This window comes from Tigriopus californicus, chromosome 7, assembly GCF_007210705.1.
Source record: "Tigriopus californicus strain San Diego chromosome 7, Tcal_SD_v2.1, whole genome shotgun sequence".
Taxonomy (NCBI): domain Eukaryota; kingdom Metazoa; phylum Arthropoda; class Copepoda; order Harpacticoida; family Harpacticidae; genus Tigriopus; species Tigriopus californicus.
Genome location: NC_081446.1, coordinates 2,768,911 through 2,793,654, shown reverse-complemented (window position 1 = coordinate 2,793,654; position 24,744 = coordinate 2,768,911). Strand labels below are relative to the sequence as shown.

At 41.6% G+C, this 24,744-nt stretch overlaps 3 protein-coding genes across 3 annotated transcripts in view; 2 read left to right on the top strand and 1 right to left on the bottom strand.

Moving 5' to 3' along the window:
• Nucleotides 1-4,694, top strand: part of LOC131883988 (uncharacterized) — an 18,031-nt gene extending 13,337 nt beyond the window's left edge. The window contains exons 12-15 of the mRNA XM_059231607.1: nt 2,122-2,293; nt 2,654-2,979; nt 3,356-3,579; nt 4,005-4,694. The gene's annotated coding sequence lies outside the window, so the exon portion shown is untranslated. The remainder of the gene's footprint in view (nt 1-2,121; nt 2,294-2,653; nt 2,980-3,355; nt 3,580-4,004) is intronic.
• The window catches only part of LOC131883991 (cuticle protein-like), a 26,813-nt gene continuing 6,678 nt past the window's right edge, over nt 4,610-24,744 (bottom strand). Inside the window, exon 3 of the mRNA XM_059231609.1 lies at nt 4,610-5,682. Coding sequence (XP_059087592.1) covers nt 4,876-5,682 — 807 coding nt within the window. The 3' untranslated portion in view covers nt 4,610-4,875. The remainder of the gene's footprint in view (nt 5,683-24,744) is intronic.
• LOC131883989 (uncharacterized) lies at nt 12,936-14,762 on the top strand. The gene is made up of 3 exons (XM_059231608.1): nt 12,936-13,883; nt 13,971-14,183; nt 14,260-14,762. The coding sequence occupies exons 1-3, from the start codon at nt 13,027-13,029 to the stop codon at nt 14,486-14,488; spliced, it is 1,299 nt and encodes a 432-aa protein (XP_059087591.1). The 5' UTR covers nt 12,936-13,026; the 3' UTR covers nt 14,489-14,762.

Here is a 24,744-nt window from a genome sequence, read left to right as displayed (position 1 = left end):
TCTCCTCTCTGATTTTGTATTGCTCCGACCCATTTTATTGTTGAATTTTCCTTGCTAAATGAATATGCTTCTAAATCAGACTTTTTGTAAATTTATGACTCTTTTTGCAAATTTCACAGACCCCAAGGCACATTTATTTTGATTTTTTGTCCATTGAGGGTCTATAGGACATAATACCAAGACCAAGCCAATTACTCATGACATGAAAAAGGGAGAATTGATTCTCAAATAAACTTGGTCAATAAATATGTTCAAACCTTGAAATAAGAACCTTATGCATACCTGAACAAATTGCATAAATCGTAAGGGCTAAACTATGGAGGCTTTTAGCCATTCTATTGTAAAAGGGTGCATCGCAAGATTCGCGCCTTGTTAGGGAGGTCAGGAATTTTGTCAGCAACTGTTTTTATCCAATTGTTTCCTCCATACAATTACTTTGTCTAAAATAAAGTGTGTTGTCAAGATCTAATGTTTTTGAAAAAGATAAAGATAAACAAAACATGTTGCAATGGGCTATTAATTGCAAACAAGGAGGGAAATAATGAAGCAATCTAGTTACAATAACCAATTTTGTTGAGAATTCTGACAAGAACTTCTACATGCCTAACATGATCAATCAGGACGTTCTGTAGTGACAAGAAATATATTGAGCACTAAAAGTAATGATGCTTTTCAAGTTTATCAGTTTTGCTTCACAGGCAAAAGTGCCTTGATACATGGCATAATATCTTATAAAGGACAAACTGCTCGCTTTCTGGGAAAGTGGTGTGTTTTTCTTCGACTCTCAACTCATCAAACTCATGCATACGAAAGAGCAACTGAAGGAGTGAGAACATCGCCCAAAGTGTTTTCGGAGGAATTGCTGCCCTTTCTGGCTTGATTAGATTCTTGAAAGTTCCATCAAACAATTTGCAGTCAAGTGCACTTATCAACCCTGCTAGTCTTTCCTCTTATGTTGAAACTGTAGAAGTAATTGGGCTCATCCCATTATTTTCCTGCAAATGCGGAAAGAAATAGCACCCTAAACCTAAACGTCAGTTATAATGAATTAGTAAAACCCATATTTCAACATTTGGTCCAAATAAATCCGAGTTTGAGCAAGCTAAAATGCTTCCTGAAAGATTAATTGATCCAAGCAATGCCATAAGAACGTGAGAAAACGGAAACGTAGTTCCCCCCAAAACAATTAATTGTAGACAATCTTTTGACTAATGGGAACCATCAAGTACTCTATATATTTAGAGTCCATGGTCAAGTCCACAGCAATTGTGGTTTCAATCAAACCATAGTAATATTTAGAAATAGTTCCTTTGCCTCATAATCCCTCAATAACAATGAAAATGCATTTTTGGTATTGTTTGATAATGCTCTGAGAATATGACAACATCCTTTGACCTTTGGGTTTCCTGATCAAAGAGCACCAAACAAAGTCTTAATATATTACAACTTCCCCTAGCACATCATCGTCTCAGATGATTTCTTCCTCTGGAGACTGATGACAGATTCATCATTCATGACACTTTTTCTACTTAGGGGGGGATTTTTTTCGTTGACGTTTCTTGGCCACTGATAATCGGGTATTGTTAGAGATGGAACAACTGTACACCGATAGCAGAATTCGGTTTTCGGCTCTTTGTGACTAACACCAAATTGCTTCATTCCTTCTGGGAACCATGGAACCATTCTCAAAATCCACTTGGCCTACTTTTTTGCCTCGCACAATATAGAGTTGTTTTAGCTTTGATGATCCAACCAGAACTAACCATGAGAAGCTTGTTTGAAAGATTGTTGCGAGATTGAAAATTTGATAGTTAGTACAGATCTGATCACTAGTTTTGATATGGGTAAGTACAGGAGGTGTAAGAATCGGTCCAACCACTCTAATCAATAACCGCAGAGATTCCACTGAAGAAAGAGCCTCGGCAGCTTTCATATTCCAGGATTATAGGATCAGGAATGAGGGATCGGTGCACAATACAGGGATTCTCTCTACATAAGAGCCCTTGAGAATATGCTTTTGATCGTTACTTAGTGCACAAAAGCTCTGGCGTGTTCCACATTTTATGTTCCAAAGATTCGCATCTCTGATGTGCTCAACCTTACCTCCTCCTTTCTTTGAAGGTATACCTACAGTATGTATTCAAATGAAAAGAGGAACGAGTGCCTTTGTGACAGAGGACAAGTACAAAGTGCTAATCCCCCTGACACAAAGAAATGCATCCACCAAAATGCCCGTGGAACAGGAGAAGATTTCCAGGGGAACAAAGACTAACCGGGGAAAAGGGTTATAAGGGTAAATATTGGAAAGAAAACCCGTCACATCCGGTTGGGTTTAGTGGAACTGGCTGAAGGTGAAGAAATAAATGGAGGCTGGGCGGAGATGAATGAGTGCCTTGAAATGTGTGGGAAAGAAAATGACTGGACAATAATTCACACCTTAGAACCACCACTTAACACGCACTATTCTCCGTGAGATAAGACCAGAAAGTTCCAACTTTTGGTTAGAAGATAAAAGAGTGCTCGACTAAACGTTGCCTGGTTGCACCGTTAATTCACCTTCACCGAGACATAAGGAGAAGGAATTTAAAGCTAATGATTGATTGTGCTTACCAAATGCCAATAATCTATTTCTCACCATTTCATATAATTACAGATCGATTAAGTGAAACCCAAAGATGAACCATTTCAACATGACCGATACCGTTTTCTGGCAAAGACGTCCCCCACTTGTCAACCTTGGTTTGACCTTGCACCATTTCGTGGGTGCCAAGAACATTCAAGAGCTTAACACAATTCACAAGGATGCCAAACCCACGGCCTTGTACTACGTATCGACCATTTTTTTCCTGTATTTCATGGGTTTGATGGTGATCTTGGTCCACTACATGAACTCATCGTATGGTGATTGGTCTTGGACTTTGGGAGATCTTTGGGAGGAATTCTACAGTCCTTCGCCGCGGCCAAATACGAGCAACCCTGGTGAGGAAAAAAGAGTGGGACGGGCGAAAACCTATATATCGAAAATGGGGAATGATCACTAATCATTTTTCAAGGCAGGATAACTTCATTTCATGAGTTATGTGATGGCGAGTTCCATGGACTACTACTGTTTGGAGTGGTTCTGTCTTGGGACACTTAGAGGAGAAGGCATCAGATTTAAGGGGTCCATGGGTTCCTACGTTTTATCTGAGCCTGAAGATCCGCCTCGGTAATTCTGAGTAAAATGATGGGAAGATGAAGATGAGATCTATAGAAATTGGAGTGAATGAACAAAAAGGTCCTTGTTGGGATAAGAAAGATAAATGAGGGCCTTTGGAGTTCCTGTTGTATGAATGGGACCTCCGTTCCTTTTCAGAGGTTACTCCTTCCAAATCACGGTCCCATAAATCCGATCCAGAGCTAGTGGACATTGAAATCACGACTCAAAATGGAAGTGCAACCTCGAATGGGAATTCGTCCGGATCAAGACGCTCAAGGATCAGCAACAGCTTACGAAGGCTCAAGGAAATGGGCAAAAAATCGTCCTCGGGATCGACGGATGGGAACAGGGCCTCTAGCAGAAGTGCACAAGCAGCAGACGTAAGTTCATGACGTGCAAGATAATCAAGTGAGAGCTCGAGTTGGAGTGCTCAACATCGAATGAATTGCACCGAAGAGAAAGCACTACCATCCATTAATCGATCAAGTTTCCATTCGGGGTCGTCGGCCTTTTCTTGGAACGATTCAATTTACATTTTAATGCCATTTTGGAGGAATGGGGCAAAGAAAGAAGGAAAAAAGATAGAGCTGCGCCAACCAACAATCTTAGGGGATTGTGTTTTTATTCTAAATATCTGACCTTAACCTCAGCATCCCCTTGGACAACTGTCTTATGCATGAGTTAGAAGTAAGGCACTCATGTTTGTTATATCTACGTATGTACATCCTGGACAAGGGAAAATATGTTTCTGACGGGGTGTACGTCTGGTTTTGAAGGTATCCAATTTTGTGCCGTTCCTTTCCAGAATGACAGACACTTGAGCATCGACGACAATTTCAGAAACAACCACTCGGTCAGCACGGTTAGTGAAGTCGGCAGTGCCACCCTCATCTCCATATGTACCGAAGAGAGTTCCCGGAGACGTCTCAGCTCCTTGGATAATGTTTTGACCAACGTGGATAGAAATAAACACCCTCAAGAATCCGCTTCCTTCCATGCCTCATCTTTTATCCAAAAGTTTCCTCCATTCGTCCATTGCGAGGTGAGCCAAGTGGGTCCGGGGTCCTATTGTGAGGCCAATAGACCAGCTCGAAACAACCATCTATTAGAAGGTGGTGCCCATTATCATCCCAGCATTGTCCATGGACATCATCATTGTTACTTCCATGGGCTACAAGAGAATGTTCCGATTTGTGAGGAGGCCGAAGAGGAGGAAGAATATGATGAAGGGAGACCACTCGAACCCAAAATGGAACAACCTTTGGAAACGAAGCTGTGATTGATGTTCGGGGAACATAACATTGCTCTGAACAACGCATACTTGCAATCGAGCACGACTCGGTCCCCTGCGTTTTCAAAGAGAGGTTGGGCGAAAGGCAAGCAACCGCGTTCCGAACGAATAGAAACCAGTTTGAGAAAGAAAATATACAAGATTTATTACAACATGGAAAGACGAGAAGTTACCTGAATAAATAGTCGAGGGTTTTAAATTATTCTCTCGGGAGAATGAATAAATACGAGCGAAAGAAGGCACTGAGACCGGTTTAACAACAAAAAATATTGATTATGAAGTTTGGGCATATTTCCATTCTTGCTCCAAATCCAAAAGGTGTTTTGCAAGGTGCCTTTTGATGAGTTGAAATATGGCAAGAAAGTGACTGAAAGACTCAACCCTTTTAATACCTGTCATGGTCATGACTCGTATCCTTTATTTTCTTCCCCGGGGTCAACAGGTTTTTGTCTCTTGGGTAGAAGAAAGGCTGATCAAAATCCCGGCCTTGCAGCTCGTCCTCCGTTCGCAGGTAAGGGTCGTCTTTCTTCATTTCTTCAATAGTTCTCTCTCGGGAATCGTTCCCATGGCCATGAGCTTTGTTGCCAGCAGATGCTTCCTTCTTATGTCCGAGCACATTTTGTCTTGCCCGATGGTTGAACCGAGATGCAGACACAGGTCTGCGGGCAGAAAATGGAGCAGCAGTGGGTGCAGCGGCAGGGAGACGTGAAACGACCGAAGACGGAGTGACTGGATTGTAAGCGGACTCAAAGGTCTTGGCTTGGCGATATTTGTACGGGGCAAGGGTTCTTGCGGAGTAAACTCGGGGGCTCTGGGTTGGCCTAAACACGGGTTTCAGGACACGCTGAGCTTGAGGGGCTTGGGCGAAAGATCTTGGAGGTGGTACATAGGCATAGCTTTGTTGGGCCGAGGGCGCGGGGGAGGGTCTGTAAGGGGAGTAGGTCAAGGCCCCAGAGGACTCTGGACGCGAAGATGGGATAAAGGGTTGCTCTTGGGGTTTGCCGTCGTAAATCACTCGAGCTTGAAATCCACTGTACGGATCGACACTGTACTGAACGGTTTGAGTTCGGCCGTCGGGCAAAAGGACATGGTACTGTCCGGCGGTATCGTATCCTTTGCGTTTCTCGGAATGCCCATAATCATTGCCACTATGTACATCGTTGACAGCCCATGAGAACTCGTAGTTTCCATTCTGCAAGAGACAAAACACCAAGGAATTAGCGGCGCTTCAAGACGTGCCAAATCAGGAGGAGATCTATTCATCTATTCCGCGAATCCCATATGCAAACAAGCGCTAATGAAAACGACCACTTCCTGAAGCTGGAAGTAGGTGTGAATTCTGGCTAATTTTGTCAATGGGCTCACCAACAAAGAATGTAAATCATGTTTCTTTTGTTCAAAGCATCCCGACTTCTCTGAGAGTGACCACTACCGGGGAGATAAAGGATTAGTCTTGGTATTTCACATTCATCCTAAACAAAAACGTTCCTTGAAGTAGAATGTTGCCAATTGCGTAAAGAAATCAGATGTCATTGGCCCTTTACTTACCCGTCCAGACTAGCATATAATTGTTTTACTTGCCGTGGTGTTTCCGGCTATTATACAATGGGTGACTTGAACAATATGAAGGTGGAAGAAGCATGAAATGCTTAGCTGGGGCTCTTTATATTGGACTAACGAGTTTTCAGTACCTCTTTCGTAGAACTGGTCATGGAGCAGGTATACAGAGTTCTGGCAAATAATCGAAACCTGATCTTTGTAGCCCGAAAAGGGCAAATAAACTAGAAATGGCAAAGAAATTGGTAAACAAAGCAAAACTGGAAAAATGATGGAATTTGTGTGTGAGAAAAAAATTGCTCCAAGTTCCGAACATTCATTCATCAAACCAGTGCTAAATTTAAATTAGCCTGTTTAGCAATGACCACTGATTTTGTTAAAATCATCTAACACACACATGAAATGATTGTGGATCAATTGGCGTAATAGGCGCTTCTGTTTGTTACAAAATCTAAAAATGTGACTTTTGTCAGTCTGAATGCAAAGCTTTTAGTTTAGGTTAAGAACCAATTCAGATTATTTATTTGATATCTTTTTTCATGCCCTTAAGCAAACCTAGGCTTGAAATAGAGCTTCCAATTTTAAAGATCCTGAGAAATATTTTTGAGCATAACAAAATCGGCGAGTTTGAACAATATTCACAGACATGCTTAATCAATGGACATTTCTCGTCCGAATAAACTTGAAAATTCGGCACATAACAAGTAAAACCCAGTTTGGGCCTAAGATCTTACCTACTAGATTTCTGTACCCCTAGTCATGACTCATGATGAGTGAACACCAATTGTTCGTTACCATCAAACCAACTCATCAGCTTACTTTGCCCTGCACTCAAGATGTGCTCTATCACATAATATCACAAGGGCGTTGATCGGTAACCGTAAGCGAACGTACGTGGGTACGTAGTGTACGTAGATGCGAATCTTCAAAAGTAGAGGGCCATTTTCTTTTATGTCTGATCCTTTTGACAAGATAACGCTATCCAAAACGGGTTTAATGAATCCCTGTCCAACGGATCAAGCGCTCATTTGACACTCCGGGAATCATTCGTATGCATCCTCTCTCACCCGGAGTAAGATGACTTTGGTACAATTGTGCGATGACATGAGAAACGTGCTTAATCGTATGCTCAGCTAAATCATCGCATAGGGCTTTTGGATGATGAGTACTACTATTACCAACTTTGTACTCCAATAGCATATCATGCCAAGAACATGCGATGTGCCTTTGTGATTACTCCAGGAGGGAGGAGGGACTTAGATTTGCTACAAAAAGAGTCGTGTTTGACTCGAATGAACAAACTCATTCTTTGCCAGGTTCTTGGAAAGCAGGCCGAGAGTTGCATTTGAAGTCAATCAACTAAACTGTAACCCTTTGTCTAGGCCTGTTCTTTGATGCAATACAAAACGAATGTTTTCAATCGATCCAAGCCGATTCTTGAAAATCAATATTACGCCAATTAAGACGGATGGATTACTTTTCAAGCTGATGGTCATTCTCGAAAACCAATGTGGGGCGACATTTCTTCAAATATGCAACTGCAAGTAAATTAGGTAGATCCTAATCATTGCTATACGTGTCTGCATAGTTCGATCCTCGAAAATAAGAGTGCTTCCTAAATCTATACCATGTGGGCCAAACTAGGCCAAACCAATGGTGCTTGTCTACTTAATTAGGACTTCACAACTTAAAGAGCCTTTCATAGACCCCCGAGGATGAGTTACTGCTCGGTGGTGTCAAAAGGATAATAGCTCAGTTTCCGACAACGACCGTCCATTGTTCAAAGGCATGAAAACTCCATTACTGTAAGTACTACCACATATACGTCCACAGAGAGACAGAGAGAAGTGTTATGGCCAACAACAACATCCACAAGAACAACGATCTCGACAAACCATTCATCAATCAAGTTAGTCCCCGATGCTCGGCAGGTATGGTTACCCCAAGTAGACAGATATGAATGTGGTTGTAATATGTATACTGGACATCTTCGCACCTCAAGCTCAGGTATCTCTTTGCATGATGCACGATGCTCATTCGAGACAGAATATTGCAACTTTTTATGGCCTCAACCTCGGTCAGAATTCCAAAGAGTACGGAAGTGAGACCTGGGCAGAAAAGAAGTGCAATTTTTGGCCTGAAATATGACTTTCTTGACAAGTAGTACTCGATATGCAAAAGCCCAGTTAGAATGACTGGTTTGCATGCACATTTTGGGCCCAGTAAAGCGATCGGGAGGGTGAGCCGATACCATCAATTTGCTATTGAGGAACGCTTTTCCCAAGGAGGCAATCCACCGAGAGGGATCATGCACGAACTTCTAGAGATTTGAATGGACTTGTATTTGTTTTACCTGGACCATTTATCGTTTCTCAAATCAGCATTTGCTTTGTTAAAAAATTGGCCTAGTAAGTGAACTTGTGCAAGACTGTAAATTATTTGCGATCATAAAAGGATGTGATTGAAAGGAACCATATGATCAATTGCTGTAAAGGTGACTGGTCCTTGATTGTGGTGATCTAAATTTTTGATGTTTTTAATCCATAATGAAAAATGTCTATATTTCTAAAAGTGAGCGAATCATGCCATAGGAAGACCTTGGCTTCTGATTGGGGATATAGAGTTATTTGAGCCTTTTAAATGGAGCAGAATGAACTAAATAATTTTAAGGAAAAATGGCAGCGTTATGGTTGTTAACGATTTCGTACCTGAAAATTATCCCCAAATAAATTATGATGACATTTTCATAGGGATCCCAAACTCACTCTATCACAATCATCTCTATTTATCTATTCAGGCAAATAGACCGAACGACCCATCCATACCTTCTTCCATCATTGGAACCGTTTGATGAACTGCATTTTGTATGATGAAACCCTTTGGGTGTCAGGAGTTATCTGGTTGCAAATCGTGCCAAGCTTATCCCTCTTCAAAATGGCCACTGCAACTTGTCAATTTTTATCCACCCAAACAACTTCCGGCTAGCTAACTCTTAATCACCTGAACACGGCTCCTTGGAACAGGAAGGGCAATTTTTCAATTTGCTCAGCCGCCCGTACCAAAACAAACATAAGCTTCACCGCAATTCGGTCGGGTGTCTGGCTCAATCCTGATCTGATATCGTGAGCCTAACCAAAACGATCCGTGTTTGTTTGCAAGTCTGCATACCCGATGTGAAGTACTGTAAGGCATACAGTACGTACATACGATCGAATTTACGTAGGAGGTATCAGGTGGTTGCACTATGGATGTGTGTTTGAACAAGTTGCTCACCGCCCGCTGTGGAACAAACCATTGATGTCTTAATCATCGCGTTAGACTTGGGCCAAAATACTCAAACATTTAGCATGAAACAAACCTGAGCATCTGATGAATCAGATAGAATAAGAGTGCAAGGGGAGCTTCTAAGGCAGAAATATACAGGCGTTTTTCATTCATACAGACATTGGGGACCACCAACGCTAAGCTCCAAGGACTTCCTCAGATCAACTCTTTAGGAATCGCCATATTTGGACCTGGTTTAGAGGTTTGTCTTTGGGGGATCTCAATCTCGGAGTGCCCCCCCAAAAAGGGGCGTTTGACATGATCGCTTTCTGATGCAATTCAAAGTTCAAAGCCATTGTCGTTATTACACAAACCTTTTCGGGGTCCTACTTATCAGACACAGGTATTGTTATTACAAAATGTAATATTTAATTTTGATATTGTGGTCCTTTATGCGTTATTGGAATTCGTTTTCATTTGTGTATCTAATAATCAGCTGTATTAATGACATTGTAGCACTTGCATTTTTGCACTCCTCTTTCAAACGGCAATTTGCCAGAAAGTAGTTGTGCTCAGTATGTTGCATTTGACGGGACAAATCAAAATTTTGTTTCGTTACTATCAAGGTACTTGAGATCTTCAAAGTTTTATTTCCAGCTCTCTGTCGCTCCTTTTTGAAATTTGAAAGTCTATCGAATCTTAAAGATATATTCCAAAACTTTGATAAAGCATGGCATTTTCGAGGAATCTACCATTATCCCATTTCATCCGCATCCCTTAATGACAATAATGACTTTCAATTTGAATATGATTTTCTACTGAAACTTGACTTGTTGCTAATTCATGCTTTTTTTCATCTTTCTGTTTGGCACATCTCCAGTCGCAAGATGCCAGTAAAAGGCAGGCACAAATTGATCCATTCTTTCAATACAATTGTCCCTTGTAGCTATCAATGATCTTTATGTAAGAAGCCCATTTGAGGAAACTAATCTTCAACATCTCGGCCTTCTTTCACCTCGTAAAAACCCGTACAATCGTGAGTCTGAAAACAAGTCAATTTGCTTATGTACTGTTATTTTCCTCCGGGACGAAATTCAACGAGTCGTAACCACGGAACATTGGTTTCGTTTCTTGGATTGAGTACCATTAATGGGTGGAGCGAACACTAGAAAAAGAATCTCATTTCCACTGACACGTAGACCCTTCATGAGTGAAGCATTAAGCTTATTCAAGATCCCTCAAGGCCCCAATAACCCTGTTATTGAAGTCATAAAACTATGTCGTTGGTGGAATCTTGGCTAGAAAATCAAGGGCGAATCATGGATTTGTTATTCATAAATGCAACTCCACGTGATCTCTTTGTCACGATGCATCCATCCTGGGAATACGATGCCTCGAAAGTTGCCAAATCACGCGAATTTCTCCAACTAAATCCTCGAATTCTCATCACGGTTAAATCCGACAAGATCTTAATATTCAGCTGAACTCTACCCTTGACATTTATTTCATCGATCTTTGGTCGTCTCTGAACTCATGTGGTCTAGACAGAATAAGCTAAAAGAAGTACTCATTAGCTGAAGATTTCAGTTGATGCAACGCTTATTCATTAAAACTGGTGCCTGGTTACCAAATGCAGCATCCTATATGGAATATGGTGAGACAGCCTCAGAGCCAGAATGGTCCTTTTCTACCACACTTAACCAAAGTTGATGTCCTTCACAAATGCGCTACGTAGCCTCAATATTGCCGGGAATTCGCATTTCAATTTCTATTTCAAACTCAATCGAAGATTCCAAATCCCAAAAAGTCCAAGGCAGATGAACACTGTATGAATTCCCTATGAACGCTAGAAGGCAGCATGTTCAACATTAATTAGATCTGATTTGAAGCAGAACATAAAGCGTAATATCACTTGATTCGAATTAGCAATGTTAATTCTGTTCCTAAGTATCTCTGTCCATTTTCTAGTGGGTTTTGGTAGAATGCATGGACAATGCATGGACATGGACAATGAAGGGAGGTATCCGTGCGTAACAACTTAATTATTGAACCACGTGAATGCGAATGTGAGAAGATGACGGATGATGCCTAGAAAAGTGTCTGGAATCTCATTGTGTTTTTTATAAATGCATGATTGATGGTTGGAGATTGTATTCGCACTTATGTAAATAATGCTCCAAGAGGAAAGGGGAATGGCATTGTCAACGGATTAGAAAATAAAGAAAAGAACCAACTTCAATCGGTTTTTTTTTTCTAAGAGACATGAACATTTGACTAAGGCCACGGATCACCGTTATTTTGTGATATTGGCTTGGCTCTCCGCATCTCAATTTGATCCATTAAGGTCAATCAATTGAATAGCTCGTTTACATTTGATTGAAATGTCAAAAATATGCGCTTGGGCTTTGTCAATGAATATGTGTCAACCTTTTCCGGCGGAATGTCTTTCAGATCCACTTCACGAGAAGTTAAATAAAAATGTGCCACTGTCGCCATATTCTAGTTTAACTAGCCGTTTTAGCCAATTGACATTCAGCTCATTAGCAGTTAACCTTTTAATGAAATATTAAGGGGATAGGTCACAGGCAAGCTCAAGAGCTTTGGAGATTATAGCCAACTATCATATCATCGGAAGCTAATGGGAGACATTCCGAGAGTCCATGGACACTCCCATCATTAAAAGAAAAAAAGGAGTTTCTCTATTTCAGTGCTCACAAAGGTTCTTGCGGTCCTCATTATTCCGGTCAATGGTGGGACGAGCTCCCACGATCCCGTTGCGGAAGTGACATTTGAATGCCCCTCTTTACTATATTGTATGTACGTATTCTAGTGCATATTAAGCCTGGAGAGATATTGCGAGCGAATGACAATTATCTCCACTTCAATTCAAGTAAATGAATTGCGAGCTTGGTTGGCTAGTTGGCTGACTGGTTGGCTAGCATCTTGGCTCTCATATCAAATGATGAGGAATGCCGAGGAAGACAGGTGAGCTGAATAAGATCCTATTGAGGAGCAATACTCACTCGATGATTAATTGAATTCGCCTCATTGTCCTCCTTTAGCTTGTAGTCTGGCCTGAAAGGCTCAAAATTCGGGGGCATCATCGAAATGCTTTAAAAAAAAGAAGCCCCCTCCCCTTGTCAGGCCATAAAGTCACGACAGACCTCATTCATGTCCATAGAAGACCTGCAATACCATGCAACAATAAGAACAACAAGAGCAACAGTACTGGATAGAATACAGGGTACGCTCTACAAAAAGAGGTATATGTACATGTGGACGACAATCGACCATTTCTTCCGTTCTCTGTATGTTTGGCAAGTAGGTAACTGTCCTGCAGAATGGAAGTCCATGAAACATTGCTTATTCTCGGATATGAATAGTAAAAATGACGGGGCATTCAGTGCACTAGGGGCATATTATAGGACTTCAATATATGCTCCACATAAAATACAGTTACTTGAACTTGGGTCGCCGAAGCCGCTTACCGGACATTTGTTTCTCGACAAACATCTATGGTGAGATAAAACTATTGTGCTAAAGTACGTCCAAAGCACAGCAAAGAGCATTGTGTACATTACAATACATTGAGCAATACCCGGAGGTCGCAGAAGAACATCAACAAACAGCCGAACCTTGCCACATAGAGGCATTGTATGAACAGTTTAGTCACCATTCGCGTGTCTACAACTGTGGACGAGAAAATCACTTGATAATGGCAGGAGAACACAAGATACTTAGCCGAGAAAAGATCTTGACCATCTTGACAAAGATTTATCCTGAGTCGAAGATTGACATCCAGACTCTAACCGCCAAGGATGGAGTTGGCGAAGGTCAGAACTTTAGTGGTCAAGTTCAAGCCTGTGATGTGCGAGCTCTTGTTGATGGACAGGTGAAGGAACACCATTGGATGGTCAAATTTCCTCCTAATGATCCCAACCGAATGCCCGTGACCCGTGCTTCACATATGGAACAGAAGGAAATTCAGTTCTTCTCTACATTACTTCCCGCATTTGAGGACTTTATCAAGGAAAGGAAGGCGAACATTCGGTTTACTTTCAAGAAAAGTCCTTATTCCGAGTATCACGAAGAAGTGAATACGGAGGATTGCCAGAAGAGCTCAATGTTGGTCATGGAACACATGGGACAGTATGGCTTTCGAGATTGCTCCACTCGTCACTTTGGATTGGATATGGATCACGTCAAGTTGGTTCTTGAAGAAGTGGCCAAGTTTCATGCGGTCTCTTACGTTTACTTCAAAACGAAAATGGCGGGAGATTTGAATGATATGATCAAGAAAGAGGAATTATACTGTCGCGATTTCTTCAGCACCAATCCCGGAGAAGTGATGCAGAGTGCAGCAGTAATGATTCGAGACTACATGTACAAATCTTGGTCTACCGCCCTAGAGAACGCTCAAAAACCGGGTCAAGATCTTCCCGGATCTTTGAAGAGGTCCATCGCTGAAGACGGAGATATCTTCGCTCGAAGAGCAGCCCTATTAACACCGGACAATTCCGAGTTCAACGTGTTGAACCACGGGGATGTATGGTTCAACAACTTTCTGTTCAAGTAAGGCTAATATGTACAAGTTAATAATGAGTAGGTCTTTGTGTACCCGGGTTTTGAAACCACCTTTGAACTGTGACTTTTACCCAGGTACGACAATGGGCAACCTGTGGAAATGTGTTTGGTTGATGTAGCCGTTCTTCGATGGGCATCTCCATGCACCGACTTGGCTTATTTTCTCTTCTCTTCCACCACACCTCAGTTCCGCGAGGTCCATCTGGATGCCATGCTCAGCTTTTATCAATCAAAACTGGCCCAATTCTTAGCCCAGCTTGGGGATGATCCCAATGTTTACCCCTTGAGGTGAGTGCTTGCTTGTTCATTTGTCAGCCGTCACTACGACATATGACTACTTTACATCGTTTGTCCCTCCTAACAGTCAGTTAAAAGTGGATTTCAACAAGTACGCCTTAGTGGGCTTTGTCATGTCACTTTGGACCCTGCCAACAGCTCTGATGGACAAGAGCCGACCCCAAAATGAAGGGGATCCTCAGACGGGTTTGACAGACGTTCGCCATGGGCAAAGTGGCGACTTACAATTGCAGCTGAACTCAATGGTCTATGGAAACTTTATGGATATGGTCAAAAGGGGTGTCTTCACACTCTAGATATGTTCTAGTCTCTTCCTTGGGGCATCAGAACCATAATAACACACATCCCAAACGGTCCATTCATCCTGCAGCTACAGAGGGTTGCTGTCGTTAAACCATTTACAGAGGTTGTAACCCGAACTGGTTTCAATCTTTAACGTGCAGGCCCTCAGACATTAGCCGCAATGTATTTAAGTTGGTGCCATTAAAGTCGCAAGAAGACGGACAGATGATTCTTGGCTGTAAAGAACAGAATTAATAAAAGTGATTTAGGATCACGTCATTTCCGTAATCAAGCATGGTTTGCGTGCTTTAATGTGATCTCAAGCTTCATAGTCTCCTCTGGTCAGTGATGATTGAATCTGCGCTTGGTTCAAGCCAGACTAGAGTATTTTATGGGCGGCTTGATTCATGAGAACAATCAGTGCCGCGATAGAACATATAGCGACTTGACCATCGTTAGGAGAATGCAAAAATGTGCGCTCACGAGTGCCAAATCAGGTTACGTCTTCGACGTCTCGCATCCGGATGGCCTAACTGTATCAAAGCGAGCGATGGCCGAGATGAACCTCAGTTCTAAATCCTATGAATTACCGTCTTAAATTGGGCACTTTGCCAAAAAAAGGGAATCTCGAGAGCTCGAGAGCGTAGAGATCTGCGTCCCTTCGATCGCGTGACGGTGATTAGAATGACTGGCACATTATAAAACGATCATTTTGCCGTAAATTACATTCAAATTTTCGCTTGATACCGGCAAATCATGGCCGAAGACCCAGAAGACGTCGAGACGAAGATTCATTTTGAGGCTTGATGAGGAAGCATGCCATCCAATTCAATGATTTAATTTGAATTCCCAATGGTATCAAACAAAGGTAGACAATAAAGGATACACTGAGGATCCCATTACGACTCGATCACATGATCAACCACCCAAGATCGCAACACTTCGAGGAATCATGGTCGGCCATTTGAAAAGTGTGAAAGGATGTATTTGGCACTGGTAATGGTTCTGGTAAACCTTGATTGAGCGTGATCAGGATGACAGCCAATTAACGATATCTAGGCATTTTTCACGCTTCATAACGGTTAAAATGTGGCAACACTGTGTGCGATGTATACATGTCATTGTCAAACTTTGCCCCTTGGCTACCGAAGCTTAGTTTGAGGCTTCGATAGTATGTATGTAGTGCGTCTCCACCAGCAGTAATTGCTTTAAGATGATCTCATGATTATCTAGGTGCTCTCTAACATACCTGTTTGAGCACCGCCCGCTTGGATCTGCCAAATCCCGCTCATTTTTCATCTCCTCAGCTCTTCACCTGTCTGTCTTGGGTATCCATTTTTCAACCATTCCGCTACAATGGCAATCGGACGGAGATAGCGATCACCCAAGCAATCTGATCTCCAACTGAAGCTATGTCCTCTGTCTCCCCATCCATCACATATTCTCTGAGCAATTAAATGGCTCGAGATGCAAGCAGTCCATTCAACAAGCAGCCACCCAAACCCAGGCATTAAATCGTTATCAATGGGCCCCATTAGTAAGGTAGATGGCTTTGTGCAAATCCTTGGCGACCTCCCAATGACACCTACAAATCCCCCAGTCTGAACAAACCAAGAATCTGGGGGCGTTTCTGAGCCACCTTGAGGAATTAACCCCAAATATGCCGCTACATGACTTTTGCAAGTTGCTAGTTGATGGCTAATTATGTCTGGGGCTAGAATAACTATGTGAGCCACGTAAAATTGATTTTATTCTGGTTGAGACTAGGAATACGTGAGTACTCTCAGAAGCCTCCTCAACAATCTGTTTGGGCATGCACTCCATTATTTCTGCTAAATGACCAAAGATTGGACAAAAACGCCATCTGGCCATCTTCTTTGAAATGCATTACGCATTGTAAGCACTCAATCCGATGGGCTTGTTCACAGCGGAAGCCATTAAAATGAAGATTCTTGCCTAGTTATAACTGTCCATGAGGTAAGCCACGTCATGTGTTTAAACGTCAGCTTATGCATTGTTATTTGATCTTGAGATTGATTTCAAATCCAATTTCCAGGTGAGTGCTTCCAGTGATTTCCTGTCAGGTAGAGTGATCAATTGATTTGAGCTATAGGAAGCCTTGAGATTTCTTCTCACCCTAGTTCCGACTCAATTAGATTCAAAGTCAGATCCTTGGCAAACCGAGTATCAAAACCCAGCCAAATGGGTTTATAGACGAACAAGGGATGCCTTACCCGTACATTTGAGCCTTGTGACTAACTTGATTAGCGAGAATTCCTAATTTCGTCACTTTTCCTGACTATTTCTAAAAGTGTCAAGTACAAACGAGATCGGATGGGCTTGTTTCCGGGGTCTGAGCAGAAATAGCACTGGGTTAAGTACATTCATTGCAAAATGCATTGACAGCCCATGATGTTGCTGACTAGTGTTGGCAATTAATATTTCCGCAAATGCCATCGGAAATTGGTAACGAGGATTTATTGGCAATTGTTCGTATCGCACCGAGTCTAATGTGTTATCTTGAACTTGAGAATGAGGGAGGAGGCTCAGGGAAGAGGCTCAGCCCTGACATTTGATGCATGCTTATTCCCGGTCCCGCCCATAAGATTTTTCTCTCTCATTAGCTTGAGATTTCACATTGCAATAAACCAAATCAGAGGAGTATCTCCTTGAACTCCTCATTCCGATTGAAGATCTTTATCATGAAACCATTTGGCATTGCTGCCAAGAGGCTCGACAGCAGTACCTTGTAAAACGCCTTTACAAAAGTAGCGTCCATCAACACATGTTCAAATCTGAAGGTTCCCAGCCTCAAGCAGGGACTAAATCCAGGATATAAATAGAGTTCGCGACCCGATCCCCTTAAATTACCTTTAGCACGTCATTTAAAATTACAGGTCAATCATGAATCTCTCTGTTGAGGGGTCTGAGAGAATCTTCTCATTGAGCTTGTGAAAGCGACAGGACTTGAATTAGCTACCCTTGACCTTCTTGATTGGTAATAAAATATCCCTTTTTTGCGTGTATCTGCTTAAAAGGGATTAGTGGAATGGCGCAGGAATTCAATATTCCCATGATGCATCAACCCACGAGGAGAGATGTCTACCGGGGATGGCAGGGGATTTGCATGGTTAGGAGAAAAAGAAGCTCCCCTTTCAATGAATGAGAGACTCAGTGAATCCTTTGAAGTCGCTTTATGTCAATTAGACGACCCTGACATCTTCAATTTCGCTTGCCAATGTTCTCAGCTCCCTGGAATGAATAGGGCTCAAGCGAATTTCCCACAGAGGCGAGAATAGGCAACATGCCTCAAGACACGCTCACTTACTTATACCTTGACGAGATTTAGTGTCCGATCATCTGTCTTGCAAATATTTTTTTGCAATGTGAGTTTGCCCTCGACAAAGTCTTTCTTTCTTTACTTTTTCAGCATTACTCCCACAATATATATCAAGCCTTTCTAGTATTCTCCTGTATGAGTTATATCGTACTTTTGGCGGGGAATTCAAACGGCCATCAAAGGAGCTGGAGTTCATTCAATAGCTCACAACCGACCAAAATTAGAGGATAATGATGTTGATGACGCTTATAGATTGGCTCTTGGAGTCAATGAGATACAAGGAAATGCCAAGTGGACTTGATGAGACAGAGAGGTCATCCTTGAATGGGATCTTTTTGACCCATCACAATGACGCTTCATTGGCATTGATAAACACAAGCAAAAAGCAGGTACAAAGGTGAGCATGCGAGTATGCATGGTAACTTATGCGTGTGCTTGAGGCAATGGTTGGATGAAAAAATGAGTTTCTGTCTGTGACTGGAATCCTAATTGGCACTGATGGCTCCACAAAAAGCGCGACTCTCACAACTCACTTACTCATTTCCTCAATCAAAAATGCAATCATCTTCATCCAACTCCTTAGCAAAACATCTGCAGGTCTGTCAAAACCTGCCTTGGAGTGTTTACATTTCTTTTCCATTCAAGGAGAAGTATAGTGTATCTGAAACCGCAACCGCAGTTCAACATACAGATGCTAACCATATTATTCGTACTTTTAACGAATGAAAAAAAATTGATGGCGTCTTCAGATTTCAGAATCATAATGGCCATTTCAGTTTGTCACCATCCTTATATCAAAAATATATTTATATTTTTGAATTACATTCAAAGAAGAGTTTTCATCAAAAATGGTCGAACAAGTTTTGAGAATGAAAGTTTGATGTTTGCTTTTGTTACCAATAATCGTAAAATGAAGGGTTGAAAACTCACGTTTATTAAAATGTTAGTTGGCACTTTCGCGTCTTGGCCATCTTATGACAGCATTCAAAACCAGTAAAGATCTACTTTACCGAAAACTGACATTACTGAACAATGCACAGAACAAATTCATTCTCCATGTCAGTACTTTTGTTGTTGGTTGTACTCGTACGCGTAGTTCGAAATGTAGCTTCAGCAACTAATCTTGTGAGACTTCAAACTCAAGACTGAAGTTGCTTTTGTGTGACAAAACAAATTTACGCAGAACAATGACACAATGATAGAGTTCGTGCAACATACTCATATGCAAATCAAATCGAGAAGTGATATTTCAAAATCTAAATGGATCATTTATGCCAACGAGCGATCAAATTATACCTCAGATGTCCAAACTGACAGGGCAAACCTTTCCGTTGTTTTCACAACCAAACCAAACCAGAAGCGTTCATAGTTGAAGCCGCCCTTCACGCGAAAACGTCCCTAATTCGATGGCGTCAGAATTGCCTCTACATTTCGTGCGTCTGTCCAAATGTGACCATAATTAACCTGCTTAAAGCCCATTCAAAGTGGGCAGACATTATAGGTCCGTATGACCGCCTCCGTGACTTTTGTGGCTCGGTATTAATGTCAGACCATTTTTCTATGGCGTCTGAAAACTTATGCCCGTTTAAGTGGACGCGGTATTAGAGTTGCTATGATTACTGTTGCGATTCATATTTTTGCTATTATCATGACTCTGACAGTTGCATGGTGGATGGCGGTAATGAGGCTAATGACTAATGAGTCTTGGGACCTGATTCGGGATGGCAAACCCACCATGTCATGACTTATTTGAGAGAATTGTGTGATGGAGGGAGTGCTGCAGGGTTCATCATGCACGCCCATCGAGAAGTTGATTCGAGGAAACAATTTGATCAATCACGATCAGTTGATAGAAAATGGGGCGGCCAAGGCGGATGTACGCCCATCGAGAAGTTGATTCGAGGAAACAATTTGATCAATCACGATCAGTTGATAGAAAATGGGGGCTCTACCAATGCTCATTTTAAGCATTTCCTTCCTATTGATTCATCATGGTTTGCCATTGTTCCTCTTATTCAAACCTCACTCTCGATCCATATTTCATTCACATTTATCGGCATTCATTGGTCATTTCCCATGCCAACCATAGGTACTGCAGCAATGTCTTGTTTGTAGATCTTGTCATCGAGTTGCTAACAAATCAGCCAACGGAGTTGAGAAATAGGAACCATCAACAATGATTTCAATAAGCACCACCGAGGTTCATCCCCTCCCATCAATTCCCTCCACATGGCCGTGTGAAGCCAGAATGACACGGAGGGAGCCTGGCCAAACGCAGCAAGCCATCGATTATGTGTATGGATTCGGGAACGGACCGTATTCAGTTGTTACTACTCCCTCCCTCCCTCTACATCTGGCAACACCACGAAAAGAGTACCTATGTTCCATGAAGGATATATTATGTGCGTTGAGATGGTCAGCAAAACGAGATCAAGGAGTAAACAAATCAGGACTGACGACTTCTTGAAAACAGAGGGGCATTACTCTCTAAATTTTTATTGAAAGCTTGACTATATCTAAAGGAGGATCTTGACGAAGCGAGCGTTGTCGTCCTAGACACTTTAAGGTAGTTGTTCACAGACCTCCGATGTTATCACAATTACAATTGCGTTGCTGCTCTAGACACTTTAAGGCAGTCGTTTACAAACCTCCGATGTAGTCGCAATTACATTTTAAAGTCAATGTGTTTGAAATATATTACATTTGAAATCATTGAAGCCATAAATGTTATTAGTTACATTAAAATCCATTCCATTTTATTGTTTTGCTACAAACTACGTAGAAGTACATTTTTTATTCAAAAAGGTCAGTGCAGCAACGGCATAGATATAAATAATGTACACTACCAGCTGCACAAAACCCCCAAAAATAGATATTTCTCAATTTCGCCAGGCTTTGTCTAAAAAGTGAAAATGAATTGCAATATGATAATTATTGTCATTGCAATTAGTCACAATTAATTGACTCACAGGCATGGTCGTCGATCTTAATCTTAATGACGAAAAGGACCTGTTGTCCAGACTTGTTTTATGACGAAATGACGAGGAAACATCAAAAGAGAATGAATTGAACTGAATTGATATTGGATGAACCGCTAAAGTTGTATAATGAGGAGTCCCCATCGTGAAAAATGAGCCGAACTAACGCATGGTTGAGGTAGCAAATTATCGACCACAATTCAATAAAGAAGCAAGACCACAGAGAGCTTCCAACCAAGCAATTAATCCTGGATTTATACTTGTTCCGGTCACAGATGGGAATCAGACAGTGCTTCTTTTCGGATCTTGATACAATTTATTGAGCACATCTGATATTGCGGCTTCGAAAAAAGGTGTTTGTAAGGCAGACAGACACCAACCCAAGCAAAGCTGAATATCTTGGGGGCAGAAGAGAATTCACACTTCTTCCAAATGGGCATTCAATAATTATGTCTGAATGTAGTCTCGGCACCATTAGGGAGTAGGATAAAGTAGGAGGGAATCAAAGGCTGAGTTGCCATCAGGCGGCATCAACTGACATCGAAATGAACTCATTTATTTGATGCCATGCTTTGTCTCCACCTCCATGTGCGCAATCTGAGCATGACAGAATACAATAAGGAATTATTGATGAGTATTTGGGAGCAAGTTGTACAAATTTTAACTAAGGATCTGGTTAGATCAAGATTTTAAAGGCGGGCATGAAATCCAAATTGGATAGACCAACGCCCACATAAAAACAACACCGTTTTAATGCTAGGCTCTCGGCACTTGTTTGATATGACTTCTTATTTGATATGGCTGTAAAGAACATTGAGTGGAAAATTACTCACACTGACAACATGATGGGAGTGTTTGGTGGTGCTCTGGGAACTCTTGATGCTAATTGAGTTTGACTTGTAAAATCCTAAATAAAGATGCTTTACAACCTCACTCTCTCACACACACGAGTACATCAATAGTAACTTCCTCATTCCATAGGAACTACTTCGGGATTGGCTTGTTTATCTTTGACAGAAACAATTTGGTCAGCCAAATGGCGGGAGATTTGAAAAATATCCCCACAAAGTGAACCACGCACAAGATAATTTCAAAACAATCTGCATCTCACCGAGATGATTTTAATCCCGTTCCCCGAAAACCATTTTCCCTATAATCAGCCTAGGTCATCATCATAAGGCACACAGAGATCATTATCGTTATTACTGCAGGATGGTCTAATTGTTTCACTGATCCCGTTTTTGAAGGTAGTTCCCGTGCCAATTCCCCAACAACTCGCTCCGTCATTAAATCCGACATATCAATTTTTTTCACCCACCACTTGGGCAGGCGCCAACAGAAACCCTGCAGGACATCCTTCAGAATCATCACTCAAATTCTTGGATTGACAACCTCGAGGGGAAAGGAACTGAGACATATCTATTATTCGTAACTTCTTCCACACGCCCTTCCACGAGCTAAATATTAGCCAGAAATTCATCCCGACGCTAAGATTTGTTTTAATAAGAATCGTTTCCGGATCAACCTTTTACGACCCGACTCTTATTAGGTGACCTTCGTGACCTGATGAAGAAAATCAATGCTATCCGAGGTACATCCAATTAAGGACTTCATTGATGCTCTAATGTGGAAACGAAACGGTCATTTGAAAAGCAAGGCCTCGAATTGGCTCATAAAATCCCATAAAAGCTTGTTTCAGTTCAAATTTTTTTCCCCTATCATGACAAGCAGTATATCCGGACGAGTAGTTGGAGCTCATGATACTTGGGCAATGGCAAAAGGTGTCGTTTTTTTTCTCTTTCATAAAAGCCTTACTAGTGTTTGATGAACGGACGAGTGGCCACAATGTCGAGACCTCTATTGAGTGTCTTAATTAACTNTATTCGTAACTTCTTCCACACGCCCTTCCACGAGCTAAATATTAGCCAGAAATTCATCCCGACGCTAAGATTTGTTTTAATAAGCAGTATATCCGGACGGAGTAGTTGGAGCTCATGATACTTGGGCAATGGCAAAAGGTGTCGTTTTTTTCTCTTTCATAAAAGCCTTACTAGTGTTTGATGAACGGACGAGTGGCCACAATGTCGAGACCTCTATTGAGTGTCTTAATTAACTTCTTGAAAGGCGGGTTCGCCAAGAAAATCTGGACTCCTGATGACACTAAACCTCATCTCAATGAACATGAGGACTGAGCCACGTGCATATTTGATGAAAGTTGCGGAAGCGATTTGTGAAAATCACCTCAAGCGGAGTTTGTAATTAGAACTCGCCTTTTGTATGGACTCGCAATAATTTCTACGTACAGACGCATCTACATAAGAGCGGACTTCCAAATGTCACCATGACCAAAGAAATATATGCGCATTGCATATATGTATATGATGTGAGTAACATTGGAAGGTTAAAGACACAGCTGTCGCTCCCAGGTCAACTTCTTTTGCCAATGTCATCACCACAAATAAGAAATTTTAGAAAAAATGGAGATATTGTTTACCACTTAAATCCTTGATGTTACGAAAAATACCATGCATACCACTGACATTGTCCAATATTTTGGTTATGATACTTTGAGCGCTGATACATTGATAGATGCACTTCACTTTTTAGGACCAACTAAATAACTATTCTTGGTTGCAATTCAAGTGCATGAACAATATTTCACTTTATAAAGTATGATATTGCAAATTAAGTCATTGTAAATGTAAGTGTACTATTCTCTTTCTTGCCTCATTCACCTCGTCCTTATGTCATGCATACGTAACGATTGCCATGCATTCACAGTTAGAGGTCAGGGTAAGTAATCACAATCAGTCATGAAGTGATTTATTTAGTCATAAAAAATAGCTGACCCCAATAAACTAAGTACAGGTAGTGTCAGCTGACGTTCACTCATTTTGACTGGACCTGCTCTCTTGCGGACATCTCTTTGAATGGCGAGAATGCTCTTTCTAACATAGAGTGCTTTAGCGCTATCCAACAGCGCTCTTGGTAGAGTTTCCGAACTTTGAATCTTTGAGTTGTTCATTCCGAGACGAGGACAGATTCTCGCAAAGTTGACATGTTCGAGACTCGCGTTATTCTGCCGGAATATGGAGGAGGGCTCCAGCTGAGCATTGGGAGCACTTACAATAAATCCTGATCTTGGCTGCTCGGTTGGAGGTTACTCAATGGGCTGCCAGCAAAGTCCGAACGCAAATTCATGACGCAAAACATTGGCTTACAACCAAGTTGGAACATCAAGAAGTCAAGGTCGTCTTTTGGCAAGTGACAATTTAATGCTTAAATCCGAGTAAACGCATGTCTTTCCCTCGTCCACGTGATCTTTCTATTTACGTTTAAATACGTATAAGTGAGGCGAGCTCAAATCTCAAAACTAAATGGAGGTTCATGAGGGGATTAGATGAGAGGAAATGACCCATGTAAGGGATTTTTCAATCAGAATAAGAACGAGAACGAGGAGGAGGCAAAATTAAAGAATCATCTCGAAACGGAAACCGTTCAAGTCATAATGCAGTGGTCGAGTCCATTTGTTTCCGCATTTTCATCCACTTCAATGACTACTCTGTGTGCGTCAATTCAATTTGGGTTTGGAAGCCATTGAATATAATTACCATTGTTAGGTAAATGAGACTCCATTACTCCAAGGAGCCGTGAAGACCATCAAAGTTGGGGTTGCATAAATAATACCAATCATTGGTATTTGCCAGTGAGAACGCCCTACTTCTAACTCGGAGCTCTAATTGTGTCGGTAGGAAATTCGGCCGGATGAAAAAAAAACCGGGTAAAATGATCGTCAACACCAACGGCATCACCTCTCGTTAGCTCCTTGATGATGTCCCTTGTCTCGAATCTCTGACACAATTTTGGACAATGGATCGTCTCCAAATTTGTATCAATCACCATTACCTCACCTAAAACCAACCAACCAACCGTTGTCCTTATTCGATCGTGC